The sequence below is a fragment of the Sinohyriopsis cumingii genome, chromosome 4, assembly GCF_028554795.1.
Source record: "Sinohyriopsis cumingii isolate HCF-2022 chromosome 4, ASM2855479v2, whole genome shotgun sequence".
Lineage (NCBI taxonomy): Eukaryota > Metazoa > Mollusca > Bivalvia > Unionida > Unionidae > Sinohyriopsis > Sinohyriopsis cumingii.
This window is the reverse complement of record NC_142964.1, coordinates 97,439,463-97,457,900: the sequence shown is the minus strand read 5'-3', so window position 1 is coordinate 97,457,900 and position 18,438 is coordinate 97,439,463. Positions and strand designations below refer to the sequence as shown.

The window sequence follows — 18,438 nt, the reverse complement described above, 5'->3', positions numbered from 1 at the left end:
GGATGGTCATATCAGCATGGAGTTGTCACTAAAAGACGCACAATGTGTAGATCTAAATGAAAACATTGCTGATCTGAGATCCAACATGGCTGCCACAGTGGCCATCTTGAAAATCTTATCTCTACTTCTCCTTCATGGATGGTCATATCAATATGGAGTTTTCACTAAAGACTTTTATATTTAATTTATTGTAAATTATTAAAACGGTGCTGATCTAAGTCTAATATTGCCATTATCAAGGTGAGCATCTTGAAAATCTAATTATGGCAACTCCTCTTGAACAGAATGTTATATTGACATAGAGTTTTTGCTAAAAGATTTCTTATGATGTCCTATAGGTTATAAATGAACATGGTGCTGCTCTGACACCCAATATGGCCATTGCACATTGTCCATCTTGAAAATCATGTTATTGCTTCTTCTCAAGGATAGTCTTATGAACATGAATTTTTCACAAAAAGACTTCATTTCATGTCTGCTTGGTCCCAAGTGAAAATGGTGCCGATTTGATGCCCAGTATGGCTGCCACTGCATCAATCTTGAAAAGTCGTGTCTTTAAAATATTGTCACCTCTCCTCCTCTCAAAATGGATGGCTATATCAGTAGACTTTTTTTAGACTTAACTGGTCCTTTATCAAAAATGGTGCCAGTCATACATCCAATATGTCTGCCATGATGATTGTCTTAAAAATCTTGTCACTGCTTCTCATGAATAGATCATTATGGCATTGGGATTTCATCAAAACACTTAACAATGATGTCTACATTGCCCAAAATGAAAATGATGCTAAACTGATGTCCAATATGTGTACCTCAACAGCTAATTTGAAAATCTTATCACTGAAGAATACTAGAGATGTTTTCAAGGTTTGAACATTAGAAGGATGGAATGTTCTTATCTTGCGTTTCTGGAAATCCTTACCCTTGTCAAACTTAACTTTTAATTGGCACCATATAGCCAATATTGTGCTAAATATCAGAGATGGTTTTAACGCGAGACAGTTAAAAGGAAGTAATGTTTTTATATTCAATTGCTGTCATGTCAGTCCCTTTCCTCTTGTTTGTCTTTAATATAAATTTTACATAGTATTTTTGGGAAATTCTTTGTTTTTATTGTACCCTTTGCAAACTTGACATTTAATTTTTGCCATATAGTCCATGTTATTCTTTGGTGCCATTAAATGTTCATACATACATACATTCATTATTGTGCCCATAAAATCTTGGAATGTGGATGCATCTTGGAGAGAGTAATTCAACAATACCAAACTAGGTCACTTTGACTTAATTTGTATACTTAAGTGACTCGCATATTTTCAGCTGTTTGGTAACACCCTCTGTATCATTGAATCTATTTCATCTTCACTGATGAAATTTGTGATATGAAGGAGAGTAACTCAAACATATTAACTAGGTCAGTGAAACCTGGTTTTCATGTTTATTTGAATTTGAATTTTGTTGAGAGACCAAAATACCTAGTTGGTAGAGCACAAGCAGTGTAACCCACGGGTTGCAGTTTTTGTAATTGTGCAGGCCAGCTTTGCTTGCCAGCCTTTGTGTGATGCAAGGAAAGACTTTTAGCACCCATTTTCTTGTCATGATATAGCCAGTAATGTGTTAAAAAGCCATTAAAACCAGCATGAACAAAAGCAAACTAAAAATAAAATGTAACATTTTGATCCATCTGTTCATTAAACCCATAATATCTCAAGCCACATTTTACCTAAGCTTATAAAAATTTGTTTATTGATCTTAGGGTGACTCAACTGAACAGTAGGGTAGTGACTTTTTTCTTTTCCGTTGATTATGCCTTCATTATCTTGGTTCCAATTTGACATATTCACATGAAGATTGGTATGTGGACGCATTTCAAAGATAGTAACTCGGCTGTGTCAGAATTGTGTCAATGTGACCCAGATTTCCCTCTTGAATACCTTTTGTTTGTAAGTTTATCCGTTGTCGTACCTTTATTATCTTGGACCCTGTTTCACCTACACTTAAGAAATTTGTATGCTCATACATCTTGAGGAGACACATTAATTCACACATACTTAAATAATGTCATTGTAACACATATGCATGAGTGATTTTGCATTCTGTTTACACCAGCAATGCTGTAGACTGCTTCACTGACAATAGTAATTATTGAAGTGTGGATGAATAATAAACAATTAAAATGAACAAAATTTTAAAAGCGATGTCATTTATTCATTTATTACACCTTCACTATCCTGTTTTAATATCAGTAATACATCTCAGCTATTACTGGATTGCTTTCTTTTCCTAGACTCTCAAGTCCCCAATGCAAGCTAATTAAAACCTTAGTTTTACAACTTTGTTTTACACTCACCCCTTTTGATACCCAAAATAGCTTACTGTTTTTACTAATTTATTTGTTTGCATGGGTACGTGGGAAAGCCTGCCAGTAGTTTCTTGTGGGTTGGTGGTTCTTCCCTGGGTTTTCCAGGGTTCTTCCTCCACCAGTTATACTGGCCGCCATGTATAGCCTATCTTGTGCTGAAAAATGGTGTTAAACCCTAGAACAACAACAACTACTAATTTATCTGCTTAAGTGACTTGCATATTTTCAGCCATCTGTTACATCCTAAGTATCTTGGACCCAGTTTCATTACATTAAAAAATGGTATGTGAATGCATCTCAAGGAGAGTGACTCATCCATACCAAATATGTCACTATGATCTAATTGTTCAGACTTTGGCAACTCTTGTATTGTCTTCCATAACAGTATGTATATTATTGACTACACCAGATGTGCTCTGTTAGCAAAGGGTTTAATGCTTATATAAACATCTTGTTTAATTTAGACTTTCTCCTCAAAATATACTGCGTTCTAATCTGATCTGTTTCTTTATGACTCTAGCAAGACTGCTGGATGGTAGTTTCAGTTAAATTTTTCATGATATTTCCTTTGCGTTAATTAAGAATGTTTATCATGGAATGGCAAGGGCCTTAACATTTGTAATAAGTAATTCACAGCTGTAAATTGTACCAGAGACATTGGTTTAGAGATTAGCTGGCAAATCCTACATCGTTCATCAAGAATACCCTGCCCTTATATTTACTTTCCATTTTTCTTATTTTAATTCGGGTTATTCTTGTTCTAGGTAATATTGGTAATTCTTGCTGTTAATGTCTTTCTAGTGTTCCAGTTGATACAAGCAATAGAGAGGAAATGTTGAAGATTGTGAGGAGCTGTGTGGGAACAAAATTTATGGGTAAATGGTAAGTTATGCAGCGATTCCTGGGTAGTGTGGCAGTTTAACTTTACATAATTTTTTTTTTTATACTAGCGGTGGGGAATAGTAAAAGATCACTGTGTCCGGCTGTCTGTCCATTGTACTATTTTGTGAATGCAACCAGTCCTGCTGTTTTTAGCTCGCCTTGTTGTATGGACATGAATGATCAAATTGTGATATGGATGGCTAAAAACCATGTGGCTTCCTGAGCAGTTGGGTGGAAAAACTGTTTTTTGATTTTTCTAGAATGGCAGATCTAATTTTGATCATACTTGATGAGAGTGCTTTATTGGACATGCTTTATGAAAATTATGATGAGGGTGGCTACCCTAGCATAGTTGTGACTTCCATAGAAAGCTTATATAAAATCAGTTTTCAACTTCTTCCCCAAAATAGAGTCAAGCAATTTTGATCTGATGTGTTTCTTAGAACATGTGCTTCCTATGGTTTATAGGCATCTTTTACTTTTGCAGCTTTAGAACATGTTTTAATTAGCATCATGGAGCCTATTATTGTGCTGTGGTGCCCTGTAACATTACATATACCTGCCATATTATGATGTGTGCTAATGTGTAATTAAACGCCCAAATTTTCAATCCAGTATGAGGTTTAAAAAAATATTTTTGATGTACAATGCTCATATGATGTCCTGCATTCCAAAATCTTGATGATTTTGCTGTTTTCAATGTTAAACTACATTCTGCCATTTTGGTTAGTACACTAATCATTATTTGTTACATTTGCTTGATTTACAGTTAAACAGTGCTTGACTATTTCTCTTTAGAATATGTTCCCCAATCACATTAAATTAGGAATATTAGCCTGCTACCTTGCGAATTGAACCCTACTAAAAGATGAAAAACATCTTATCCTATTTTTAATTAGGCAAAGGGCAGTAACTCTTTCCCATTGTCTCTCCTTGATACCACCAGATGTTGCCAGTTTTTAGCTTTGCTGCTGTGCAGAGCACACTTAGTGCAATTATTTGGCAGAGAAGATTGCTATGCTAGCTCTGTGAAGGAGTTTCTTATGTGGACTATGTTGAAATTTTGTCAGACTTATCATTTAGATTCAGGACCAAACACCTGGCGCCATGTGAAAGTTCAGGTCCATATTTATACTTTTTTGGACTAGCATGACACCTTTGAAATATCTTGGCATATAACCTAAAATTTACCAGACATGTATTATACTTATATTGGACACATCGAAGCTTTAACCAGTACAGATTATCTTTGAAAACTCTACACTAAGTAAATGAAATATTGGTCACTGTATAGACACAAAGACATAACAAATAATGTGAATTAAGACAAGAAATAAAGAAAGAACCAAATTTTATTTTCCTAAGAACTTGAGTAAATAAATTGCAAATTAGACAAGTAATAAAGAAAGAACCAAATTTTTTCCAAGAACTTGGTAAGTAAATTGCAAATTTAGACAGTGCATTCAACTTGTGGTTACATTGATACATCATGCTGAGTCAACGAAGCCCATGAAGATTCCATTGTAATAAGTGTCAAATACTGCCCTTGACAAATCATGGTGAGTCACTGAATCCCAGATCCCATTGTAACAAGTATCAAATACTGTGATTTAAGATCAGAAATTGAATAAAGAAACAAGTTTATTTTTCAAATAAAAATAAATCAATTTGCAGATTTGATACAAACACTTCTTTGTTAGTTTTACAAGTAACAAATAACAGATGTTTTGTAGCTGAGCATTGTAGAAGAGAACAATTTAGTGTTTTTCATCCCAGAATACCTGCCTTGTTATTACACTTGACTTTTTTTTATAAATCCTTGCAGGCTAATGATATCAAGCCAGCTTGAGCTGCTTGTTATTTCACCTGGCTGAAGGTCATATGAGTTTATTGCTTGGTCATCCATCCACATTTTCTTTTTTCTACTTCTCAGATACTGCTGTAACAATTTGGATAAAAATGTGAAAGTATATTCCATGGGATATACTGTATCAAAATTGTATTTTGGGTTGATCTCCTACTAATGATGTGGCTTGTGTAACAACCATTCAAAAAATTTCATTGTCTTCTGTTGGCTGCCTAGTTACATTGGTATTATGGGTAATGAAAGGGCAGTGAAGTGCCCTGCAGTCACTGGATTCTGAATGGAAGACAACATATAATGGCATCAAATATTATACAAGTTGGTGTCTTGTATATATTTAGCAAAATCTGTGGAATAAAAACTCCACAAATAAGTTTAGGAACAGGAAACCCATCATTGGAGATTAGCATCTCATAGATAGAACAAATGCCAGAGCTGATGTGGTATTGTACTTGATCATGGTGTAGGACATATGATTTTGTATAGAACACTCATACCTCACCCATGCTTGCGTATTGGAATTTGAACCATGACCAGAGTGCATACTCTGCTATTGTACACTGTTGAACACATTTTTAATGAATGTATCAACTTATCCTGTGAGTTCTGAGTGTATTGAACACATTTTTAATGAGTGTTCAACTTATCCTGTGAGTTCTAAGTGTGATCACAATTAGCAAACATGATGTTCCACTTGAAAAAATCTTTAGTCCTAGCTCAGTGTCATTAGTAGTATCAAGGTCATGAGATGGTTGTATCATGTATCACTAAAGACTCATCAGCAGTGTGCTATGGGTGAGATGTGGAACAGGTGGGAATATATTTACATGAACAAATTGTTCACCGTTCTTTAATTTACAATTTTAATGCTAGGTTAACAGTTGCTTTCTTTTCTCCAGTTAATGCCTATTTGAGGAAGAGGTACATTGTGTACCAGAATTAGTTTTTGCATTGTGCCTATCAATAGTGCTATGTATATTTGATTTAATTTAATTGTTTGTAAGTTTTGAAATCTTTTTATTTTTAATTTCATTATATATCAAAATGATGCAGTTTTGTTTACTAGGAACTTGATACTTTTCCAGAAAATAGTTTGACCTTGACTGTTCATTAGTAAACATTCAACACTGACCAAGTTCCCGACCTTAATTCAGAAATCTGTGAGAGAAGTAAACAACTTTTTATTTTTATCTTATTCTTTGAGTAAAATGATTGATTCTTATGAAGGTCATAGTGGGACTATGTGCTTTTTTTATACATAAATACTTCTCAAAGGTTCTGGAAAGCTGACTCTCATCCGGGACTTTGTTTTGTGTTTCGAGTTACTGTATGTTTATAGAGATATTTCTCAGTTGGGCTTCTGAACACTGGGACACAAGTGGTGTTTCTTTTGTTGTGTCATTTTGGGAATTACATTTGAATGTTTATTCAAATTATTTGGATTCAAAACGATTAATTCTTTTTCCTGGAAATATTTGAGTGGCTCATACAGAATTCTGGGACAAAGACATTTCATTAATTCAAACACCGGATTATTGTTTGTGAATAACACGGAATTATAGACCTTTCAACACCACAAAGGATACAGTATACGTCATCGCCTTCTATCTTGGATTCTTCGTCAGGGTTCGAACTTGAATTCATTAGAACATTTCATTATTAGGACTTCTAAAATTTAATTCGTGAATTATTCTTGGATTATTTTTGGATTTAAATTATTTGTTATGTTTTTCAAAGCTTGTTGTATTAAATCTTTTGTTAGTGGTTGTTCATGCCTAAACAAGTAATGATGGCAGCATTTAGAACTGGGGCTTTATGTTTTCATTGACCACCCCCCACCCCCGTCTACAGTGTCTTAATGAGTTCAAGAAGGTTGAGTCATTGTGACTACCCCACCATGAGTTAGAATTTAAAAAAAAAATTATTGAATGCATCACTGTTCTTATATCCTTGTCAAACAAATATTTATCAGGAAAACCAACATAAGATTTTCGTTACTTAAAACCTAATGCCATCATCTATTAAATGGTCCTATAATATTCCATTTAATTGTATGTGGAGTTGCAATGTTAATTTGAAAACATCATTGGTTAACTGTTCTTTCAAATGTTTGGCAGGTCTAGATTGGCTTGTGAAATTGCTTTAGATGCCACATCAACAGTAGCTCTAGAAGAGGGAGGGAGAAAGGAAATTGATATTAAACGATATGCCAAAGTAGAGAAGGTAAGTGCAATATCAGCCAGATTTAACTTTTTAATTATTTACAAATAAATATTGACTGGAGTATATGTGATTAAAGCATCTTTATTTTTCCTTTTTTAAAATTAGATGAAAAGACAATGAAGGTAATGTTTATAAATGTTTTTAAAGCTTTACTAGCTAATATTGTCAATCAGACTGTAAAATGCACAGAAATGTTAAGTTCTCATTAATATGCAAAGTTTGTGGATGGCTTACAGTTGCAGTTAGAAGAAAGCCTGTTGCTTTTGGTGGACATGGCACAGAAAATGTGGTACTGAACAGGGGTAATATTGAGGACAATGAATCTTTACACTAAGTTAGTTAATTGGGAATTTGATTGCTGTTTGGCTTAAATACCTAAATTCTGTAATTTAGAATAAATTGGATGTTAAAAGTTAGTGAAATAATTTAGTCACATATCATGTATGAACTGTCTTCATATTTTCCCACTCCACTTTTCTTTGTGAATTAATTGCTTTCTATATCATTTAATTTTAGATAGTCATCACATTTCGCTGGATAATTACTTGAGAGATACTGCCCTGTTGTCTGTCTTCAGTACTAAATGAACATTTTGGTCCTACTGTATTTGTAGAAAACGTCAGACAGTAGCACCTACATTCATGTGATTATTAATCTGATTTCAAAAGAAAACGTTCTTCGGACCCTCATGTCATTTAATTAAAGTTGAATGATTGAGTTCAGTGTATTTTCAATGTAGAACAGTTGTTGGGTATGAGGAGATAGGGGATTGGCCAATAAATACCAAAGTTGACCAAAAACAGATGAGAGAAAAACAGCTAATTTGATAGCTTTCGAAACATTGATGAGTATTCTAATTCAGTCTGAATACATGTGTTGGTATTTATTTCAGCTCTAATTAAAAGTAAAAATATATTGTGTTCTGACATGACCTTTCAAAGATGGCTGCTGTTATTGAAGATACTAAAATACATAAATGACTTTTCACATGCAGAACTAAGTCAATATGATGGCAAGCATTCTGGCATAAAAGTCTTTAATATTTGTACAATTGTACCAATGATGTAGATGTGTCATAAAATATATGGCCATCTTTACTAACAATAGAAGAACCTTAGATGACTTACTATCAAAAAATGAGTTTCTGAATTTGGCAAAATTTAATGGGAAAGGTCTTGGCATTAAAGCCTTGCAGTTATATGCAAATTATGCCAATCCACCATCAAATGTTTTTGCGAGAACTATCCTTTTTTTATTAGGAAAAACCTTTAAAAGACATATATAACGTATCTCCTTTTATTGCATTGCATGAGACTCATTGTTTCCATTCCAAGTTAATTATTCGCAGCTTTCCAGAATCGAAAAGAACATGACCTGAGTCTGAGTCCTTAATCACTGCCAATGTACAGTTTGCTGTCCTTGTTTTTCTTTGGATGATTTATAAATAACAGGTGTGCTATATTGGTCATCAAAATTCACTTTGTTTTTGTCTTTAAACATCTTTTTGGCATATGACATACCTTTTTGTATTGATTAATTGTTTTTATTCCTTGCTTTATTTCATTATTTTTGCTAAATTTTTAACCCTTTTTGTGCCTTGCTTACCAGGTGGTGCTTCAGTAAATTCTATCCCCTTCCAGTGCTGGAAAATATCATTTACCCATTTTTGGTTCTTGATTTTTTTGTTTTCTGTGAATTTTCTCTTCAAAGCTTCTTACAGTGTGGGCACAGAAGGGCCCTATGGGATATGTACCCCACCTGTTTATTGTGTATTGGTTGTGCACACACAGATATATGTCCAGTTTGTTCCCTCTGATATGATCAAATGTAAGACTTTGCAAAAAGGACCTCTCTTTCTCCACTTCTTCACCAGATGTTCCTGCACCATTTGCATTTTTGGGAAAGACAACTGCCCTGTGGTTTTGGAGGTCGTGAAGCCAATGATGCTAGATGCTGATTATGATGCCATTAGTGATGTTTACAATTGATCCTTGATCCCTTCCAAGGGGATCACTCCGCTGGCCTAATGGTTAGAGCCTATGCCTCGGATGCGGTAGGTCATGGGTTTCAATCCCAGGCCAAGTCATACCAAGGACTTGTTAAAATGGTACTAACAGCTGCCTCGCTTGGTGCTCAGCATTAAGAGGTTATTGTTAGGACTGGTCAGCCTGGTGTCAGAATAATGTGACTGGGTGGGACATCATGCTACATATCTGTGACATGATGCCCTAGTGCTATTTATCACTATAAATTGCCACACTGCAGACATCATAGCGATATGACTGAAATTTTGTTAAAGCTACATTAAAAATCCAAATCACACACACACCCTCCCAAGTTAGAAAAAACATGTAATAGTTAGTTGTGCCTCTGCATCCAGATTTAAGGGCCTTCTAAATTTGTATAAATGATGCTGCTATGCCATCAGATATGGTCATTGTTTGTATAATAAAAAAAATATGAAAACTTTTTAACAACTATTTATCACAACCACTGAAAAGATTTGACCAAATTAATTAAAAGCATCATGGCTGGAAGGCATTAAGATTTTTACAAATTACGCTAATCTGCCAACATATTTTGTCCCATGACAAAAAACCCAAACACTTTAAATGACTTCTTATCAAAAAACACTCAAAAGATTTGAAAAGAAATTTGACAGGAAGGTGTTTTATATTTAGCACTAATAATGCTGATCAGTATGGCCAATTTTACAAACAAAATGAAAACCTTTAAGAGAATTCTTCTCAAAACCCAGTCCACAGAAGTTGGCCACATTTTACAGAAAGCATCCTTGCATAAGGCCTTTCAAGTTTGCACAAATATTGTTCCTGTATGGCTGCCATTACTAAAAAATGACAGACACAAACATTAACCCAGATACCTTGATGGTATCCATGCTACTAGGAAATTAGGAGAATGTTGCCAGAAAGGATGTGTTTCCTAACTGGAAAGAGCTTTTTAAATTTGCAAATATCGGAGTTGGAGGAAAATCCTGGAATTTTCAGCATCCACCCAGTGACTGAAAAAATGAGTAGTTCAGATGTATTTCAACTGATCACGAGTTGCGTTTATAGAGGTTTTACCAGAATTGTTGAAGATTGTGAAAGTCTTCAGTTAGTTGGGATACAGTTTCTGTATGGATAATTTGAATGCTTGATTGTAGTATATTTGTATAGTAAATCCAAGCACTTTCCTGATCAGATTGGTCAAGTAGACTGGTAACCCATTCATCTGCTCCATTTTCACATGCTGGTGTGTTTTCTTATGTAGAAGGTAAACAGGCCAGCATAGTACTGCACTGTGATGAGACTTTATCAGCAATATGTGATCTCAATAAATGTTACAGAAAATGAACCTTATCTTCCCTACTTCTCTTTTTCATACGTGAAGTCAATGAAAATGCGATAAATATTTGCTTTTTACTTTGTTGTTAGCACTGGGAACATGTTGTTAAGCATTGTCATCAATAGCAATCTTCAGTAACCCCAACCTACCTTTGTGGTGAATTATTCTATCATACCTTGCAAAATATGAAGCAATCTACCAACTGTTGAGGCAGTTTTCAATGCAGAATCCCATGCTTTGGGTGTCCTTCATAATAGCTAATGAAAAACATGTATTAGGCTTGTATTAGGTGCCAGTGTTGATTTAGTAAGAGTGTAGGTAGTGTATTTGTCCTACATTCAGTAAATTGATGATAGAGATGAGTATCTGTTACAGCTCACTTGTTCCAAGGAGCAGTGCACTGCATAGTTTTTCTTCTTTTTCAAAGGAACAATGGTACATACCTTTTAGGTTTTTTTTGTCAGAATTTAAAAGAACCTTTTTCTGAAGGAGAAAAATCAGACTTGTACCAACCTATGAAGTGAAGCATATTAAAGTTCACATTTTAGTTCTGTAGATTAAAACGAGTTTTATGCCAATATATACGAGTTTTAATAGGTATACCTGTGTCTAGTTTTAACTTGTGGCGTAGTTCAGGCTCATATGTCTGATTCAGACATTATGTGAGAGTCCTAAAATGGAAACTGTTTTCAATGTTAAATTTTTTTGTTCTAAGCCAAAATTTAAGTTTAGTTCTGTTTAATAAGGAGATTAAGTGATTCTTGAAAAAGGGGGTACCCTTTTCATAGCCATCCACCCTTACATTTGTCTTTTAGGTAAATATCAATCTGGTGATTTCATTGCCTCAAGGGTCTCATGATTTGCAACACCATGGAACGTCATGCCCTAAAAAATAAATTCATTCTTATAATCTTGTCTCTCTGACAGGATGATGGAACGTTGGTATCCCTTTTGATTGTTGTCATCATTGAAATTTAAATTCAGTCAATGTATTGAAACAAAGTTTCTTGCAAATCAGATACAGGGGGAAAATTTCAGTGCAGGTATTGCAGGTGAGACTATTTTGTGGAATCATTGTTGATTTAATCTAATCAGAGTAGAAGACTATTAGTCTCTTTAAATAGTTTAAGGATACAAATGCATAGATGCCAGCCATTCTGGATTTGGTGGAATTGTTAAAATTTGTTGTGAACATGCCAAATTTCACATTTTACTTAAGCAATTCTGCATACAAAATTTAATGGGATTAAATTAGTTTTTTTTATATGAATATGGGTATGTAAATAGCAGGAACAAGTAATTTAGACTGTAAATAGGTGAAATGTGTTGGCTTAGATGAAGTGAGAAAGATGTAAGATCATTACTGAGGAAACCTAATGTTTATGGTTATTGTTGTGCAAAACTTTTGACGGAATTCAAGGCTCTAGATTTTGAGGAATGGATACACCATACTTATTCTTCTTGAGCTCTGTTACTTGATTTATAGGATTATAGGAAGATGAAGTTGCCATAATGCTTGTATAGAAGTTTGTTACTTTTAAAGAATTATTGTCCATTCCAGACGAGTTGAATAAATTCAGAAAAATGTACACTTTTCTTTATTTGTTTTTTTTTTTATCTTTTGTTTTTGATCAGAACAGTGTTGACTTTTCAAGTGGTCATAGTTACATAGGATTACATAAAGGTCACTGGTCTTTATGTTCTCACAGGTGGTAGCTGCTTATGTAATAAAATTGATTTATGCATTACAATTGTGGTAGTAAATGACAGATGGTCACTCATAGCAGAGGCTGCTTAAGACTGGTTTTACTGTCTTTGCCTCATTTTTATTTAATTGCATTTCTTTTCAGATTCCTGGAGGTACAATTGAAGATTCAAAAGTTCTAAAAGGGGTTATGATAAATAAAGATGTAGTTCACCCAAAAATGAGGAGGTAAGTAAATCCAGATATATTTATAACTTTACAGGTGTGTTTATGTTATGGGCCAGAATCCATTGTGCATCATTCATCACCTGTCCATCACAAGTTGCTTGGTACCACGCTGAAGGCCTGATTTCAGATAAAGCTTTGCTTGGCAAACAGTCTTGTATATCAGGTGAACTTGATATGGAGCAAGATACACACATTGCATCAGCTTGGCTGTTACTGCTCTGGAAGCCATGTTTTGTGATCAAACTTGGAAGATGATATGATAACAATGAGATCTCAGATGAGTTTGATAATGAGCAGGATACATTAATAGTGTGATCTTGAATGTCATCCACAGATATTTATGCCACATTTCAAGCCATATTTCTGATCCGATTTTGATAACAATTGCAGTATGGGATCAGCAGCCAGTTTTGATTATAAGCAATGTCTACTCTTTTTGATGACAAGCTGACTGAGCTAGTCAACACTCTCAACAATATTTCCGATCAGATTTTGGCATAGCTTGTTAAATAGTCTTAAGTCATCTGGGTCTTGGATAAATTTGATTAAGATCAATGACTGCAAATTTTTGGGGTATTCTTGTACCTGAATGGCTGAGTTTGTTATTGTTTTGAATTTCATTTGGATTTTAATATAGTTTAGTAAATAAATTTTTATAATCATTGTTTTGTAAATAAACTTGCATCATCATTGTCTTGGTTAGGTTCATTAATGGGCTATGTGCATATTAGTGAGTTGATCTTCCATCTGATTGGATGAGGTTACCTCCAGATCTAGAATTCATACTAAATAGAAATGGTGCCAGTCTGATGTCATATATGACTACCATTACATCCATCTTGAAGATCTTGTTAATGTTTCTCCTTACAAACAGAAAGTTGTACCAACATGGAACTTCCACCAGAAGACTTCTTATCACTTCTTATCCACCACAGCAGCAAATTTGAAAATCTTGTGATGTTAAACATTTGTTTCAGCACTTAGCAGTTGAAAGTAGGAAATAATCTTGTATTGAATTCTAGGATATTCTTTCAGCCAGTTGAGCATCAGTTCCTTGGAGGGATTCTTTGTTTAATGTCCCACCATATTATGTTTGGGTGGAATGTAGTGTTGGTTTAGATTTTCTATCCCTGTGGTCACATTTTGCATTAGGTTACCTTTCAGGCCTTGTTGTTGGACTTGTATGTTTCACAAATACAAGTATACGTTTGATAGTGTAGGAAAGCAGTGTATTTACATGCAATAAAGAGTCCTTTTGTATGAATGAGTATCAAATACCAGTAATATGTTTCATACTAAAATGTCATTGCTTTCCTTTTTTGGAACTGAAATTCTCCATCCAAACTACACACTTCCCTCTACCAGTTAGTATTAGAGAATTGGATTGTTCTCAGACTGAAATAACAAAAAAAAAAAAAAACAGTCTAACTCAAGCGTCACAGTTTTCAAATGACCTTTTCAGTTCCTTTAGTGTTTATTTTCCAATTCGTATTTTTTGTGTAATATTTCAGTCCTGTTTTACATGCCATGCTTTGCAAGCAGAAATTAAGTTTTTTATTTGTTCTGGAAAAGATAAAAAGAAAAAGAAATTTGGATCCTTTTCATATTAATGTCGCAGGGTGTGGGAAAGTGGGGGCACAAGGAGTCCCCTTGGGAAGCTAACACCACTTGCTTAGTATGCACTTTGTGTGTACACATCGTTTGCTGTTTGTGATCAGTAAAGTGAGACTTGGCTGAAAGTCACTGCATTTATTATGGGGAGGATGAAAATCTCGTGAAGAGGATTCTGATTGGTCGAAAGTTTAAATTCATCCAATGAAACTTCATGTAATGGAAACTGATGGCAATGGAAAGTAGAAGTGTGCTTGCAAAAATGTGTTCTGAGTTGTTGAGAGAGACCATGACACGAGAAGTTTAGATAAAGGTTTAAAAAACTTATCGGAAGGGCTGGAGCGAAAAGTCAACGGAAATTTATTGGTCAGTTTATAAGAAAACTGAACGGTATGGGACTGGCATTTTGTGACCTCTGCTGTACAGTAATCGTGATTGGAAGCGATTGGAACAGCACCTACAAAAGAAGCTGCATACGAAAAAATTGAAGCTCAGAAAGCATCTGTAAAAAGTGCAATTAATTGCTATAAGAAGAAAGATTTCTTGCATGAGAGAACAGATGTAGCTCTGTGTCAAAATATGTGCACTGCATGTTGCCAATACAAGCACCTGCTTGAAAGGAAAAAGGCTCTCATTGAGAAGGAAATGAAACGATTGCACATTCAGTAAAAAAGGAAGGCTAAAAAAATCGTTGCCAAAACCGCAAAAAGAGCTCGACTGGCATATCAACGGGTTGTGTCCATTGGAGAAAAAGACAAGCAAATATATGGGTTATTTGTATATAAACGATGTTCTTGGATGTTTATTTTACAGATTTGTTATGAAAAGAAAAATTATTATTTCCTGCAAAAATTGAGAAAATATTGTGACTTAATTGTGATGTGAACACTGACATGCACATGAATTAACTTAAGCACCAATAGTATTGGAGAACAAATTCATATGAAAAGAAATATTGTGAAATTTTCAAGTCAAGTTGAAAATTTTCGTAAGTTTGTTAGTTTTTCAAATGATTATTTTGTTATATAGTATGATCTTAAGTTGCACCAGGAGCAGATTTTTTATGATTGTATTTTTGGCTCTTTTAAGTGGCCTCCAATCTCCCAGATTGTCCATGGTGCTTTCTGCTAAGCTGTTTCACCTGCACAGAGATAATGCTATGGAGACTAAGAATGACTTGCTTAACCACATAAAGAATCTTCTAAGGGTTGCACTTGAGGCAGAGATGGCCTTCAGAGGTCTTGTTGCCTCTGAATTTTCAAGATTTAAATGACTAAACCAGTCTCTGGCAATGACGTCTGGTTATTCAAAACAAGCCAAGAAGCCAATTCATCTTGACAGATCTCAGGGTCCTTTTTATAAAGTTTTGGAAATGCAAGCATTGTTGATTGGCTCAACAAGGGTGTGTAGACCAAGTACAGGGTCCTTGTATGTTAGCCAACATGTAAGAGTAAATCAGGAGGCATGGAGGTACATATGCACCTTCTGCTTGCATTCAGTTTGGAACCTTCTCCATTGAGCAGCCTTGGAGAAGATCATTCTCCAAGACTCCCATATTCCTGAAAAGAGGAATAGCCTGGCAGACAGTTTTTCTGGCCGGGGGTGGTGGTGGGTCTGTGTGGTCTTATGGAATGGTAACTGCAACAATCTTTAGCGGAGGCACTTTCCTTGGAATTAGGGATACCATGGTGGACTTGTTTGTGATGGGATTGAACAAGCTACCCATTTTTGTCTTGTATTTCTGGATTATAGGGCCTAGGCAATGGACATTCTCAGTCCAAAGTGGGATTGTTCGTTTCATATGCCTTCCAACTAGGTTTCATCCTGTCGGTACTCATCAAGTTGGGATCTCTATTCCTTGGCTTGTCCAGATAGCCACACTGTGTCCTCATGGCAATGACCCTTTGACTTGTTCAACCTGCTGGTAGACAAACCCAGTAGAATACCACTGAGGAGGATCCTTCTTTTGCAGCGCAGAGGGTATTTACTCCAAATTTTCCACATTCATGCTTGGCTCATCCACAGCTATTGAAAGAATCCACCATTAGTGTGGTAGGTAACATGTTAATCATAGCTGTCCCCATTAGAGTGCAGCTGCAGATTTCTTCTGTCTTTCCCAAAAAATGACCACTGTTGGGAACTTTAGAGCAGCCCTTTCTAGCATAAAAGGTTCTCAGAAGGTCCTGCCATTTGCTGAGACCATCATCTGTTTGAGCTTATGGGGCCATTTTTCCAATCATAAATGACTAGATGGAATGACTCCTGCAACTCTTGGGCTTTGTCGATTCTAATTTTTGTACCCAATGAGTGAAGTATCCTTTGAAAATCTTATTTTTAAGACTGTTTTCATGCTTTCTCTGACATCGGCAAGGAGGAGTGAGCTTCATGCATTGTGTGTTGAAGGGTTCAGTGGTATACTACTTTGTGTTGCTTCTTTGTCAACCTGGGATTTTTGGCTAAGAATCGGCTACATCACTAGCTCTTTTTCCTATTGAGATCCCCATTGCCAGTCATATCTATGCTGGGTATAACCAAGACATGCTCATTTGACCAGTTAGGGCCTTGCAGTTTTATTTGACTTTTTCTAAGGGCAAAAGGAAAAGGAGAGCTTGTCAGTACCTAACTGAGAGGGATGTGTCCTTAATGACAAAGTCCATGAAGTTATGGGTTTAGCTTCATCCTTGACCTAATTTAACCATTCTTCTTTGGACAATCTCATCATTTTACCTTTGCTCTTTGGTGCACCAAAGCAAGGGCATTTTTTTTGTCAATGTGTCATGGTTATGGCACAGAAAAGTGGTCAAACCTTCAACCATTTTACAGTGGAAATTTCTTCTACCATAAAGGTAAGTACAATAGTGTGTGACTATTGAGACCATTAGATTCCCTCCTTAATGGCAAATTCAGCAATGCACTGGGTGCAGGTAATGTGTTAACTGCTATGAAAATGTTAGGATAAAACTAATTTTAATTATGTAATACTTGCGTTTGATTATTGAATGGTCCAAGACAGATGGGGATGGGCTTATGAAGATGGATGCAAGTCAGATTGGTACTCATTATTTCATTCTTGATCATTCCATGATTCAGTTCTAATTACAAGAGGGATTTCTAATGCATGAATGGGGAATTTTTATTCAGAAAAGAAAAGCGATGCATAAGTATCATATGTATTTCATAATTAAAAATATTTTTATCCCCTCCCCCAGACACACACACTACATTTTACTTGGCATCAGCATCAATTGTTAAAATGTTCTGTGATAAATAAAAACACCGTAATAAGGTACTGTTGGGGTATAATTGTAAAACAATTGGCAGTTAAGGAAATGGACACTAGCAATACTGTTTTCTCATTTAAAACATGGCTGTGCAAAACAATAGAGTGGACTAAATTGTTACAGAGACAAGTTTTAAAGAAACTACTAGGAATATAAGTTCTTGAAAATTCACAAATCACACACTGAAGTTGAAGTCATTATGATAGAACATTGGTTTTCTGTATAATTTAATAAACACTTTTTCTTTCAGGCGTATTGAAAATCCTAGAATTCTTCTTCTTGACTGCAATTTAGAATACAAGAAAGGTGAAAGCCAGGTATGTTTTATGAATGTAGATTATTTTATATGAATGATACTATAATTTGTTTCTTTGATACATTACCACGTTAAAATAATGCTAGGAAATGAACTCCACAACCTGTTGTTTCTAGATCTCATGGAAAGTGAAAAATGTTTCATTTCCCATCTATATTGTATAGATAGTGAAAGTAGCATTTATTTGTTACATTGCATCTTCCATGATGCCATGTAATTGCCTGTTAGACCCATTGCAACCACTAGATGACCATTTACATAATTGATGTTTATCCGTTTAAGCTTTATTGTGCCTCTTGATAAAGTAAAGGTAATAGAGATCATGTGGGCATTCTGTACAATTTCAGTATTGGGTATAATTTTTTGAATGTGATTAGACTTAACTTTAATTTGTGTTTATTCACTTTATTATTATCCTCATATATCCACATTGCTTTGCAAGGTAATTATATAAATGCCTCAAGAAATATGTTTGGCAAAACCAATGTTAAAGTGCATGAATATTTTTGGATGAGGTCAGTCAAAAGGTGTGATCCTGTACAATCCAGATAAAAAGTCACATACTGTGGTGTCATGATGTAAAGAAATTCATACTACTTTGTTGTTTGGTGTGACAGA

General features: G+C 35.0%; 1 protein-coding gene across 1 annotated transcript in view; it reads left to right on the top strand.

The window, feature by feature from the left end:
• Positions 1–18,438, top strand: part of LOC149801732 (T-complex protein 1 subunit gamma-like) — a 62,097-nt gene that overhangs the window by 20,770 nt on the left and 22,889 nt on the right. Inside the window, exons 7-10 of the mRNA XM_089956039.1 lie at positions 3,164–3,244; positions 7,226–7,331; positions 12,530–12,612; positions 17,755–17,821. Coding sequence (XP_089812165.1) covers positions 3,164–3,244; positions 7,226–7,331; positions 12,530–12,612; positions 17,755–17,821 — 337 coding nt within the window. The remainder of the gene's footprint in view (positions 1–3,163; positions 3,245–7,225; positions 7,332–12,529; positions 12,613–17,754; positions 17,822–18,438) is intronic.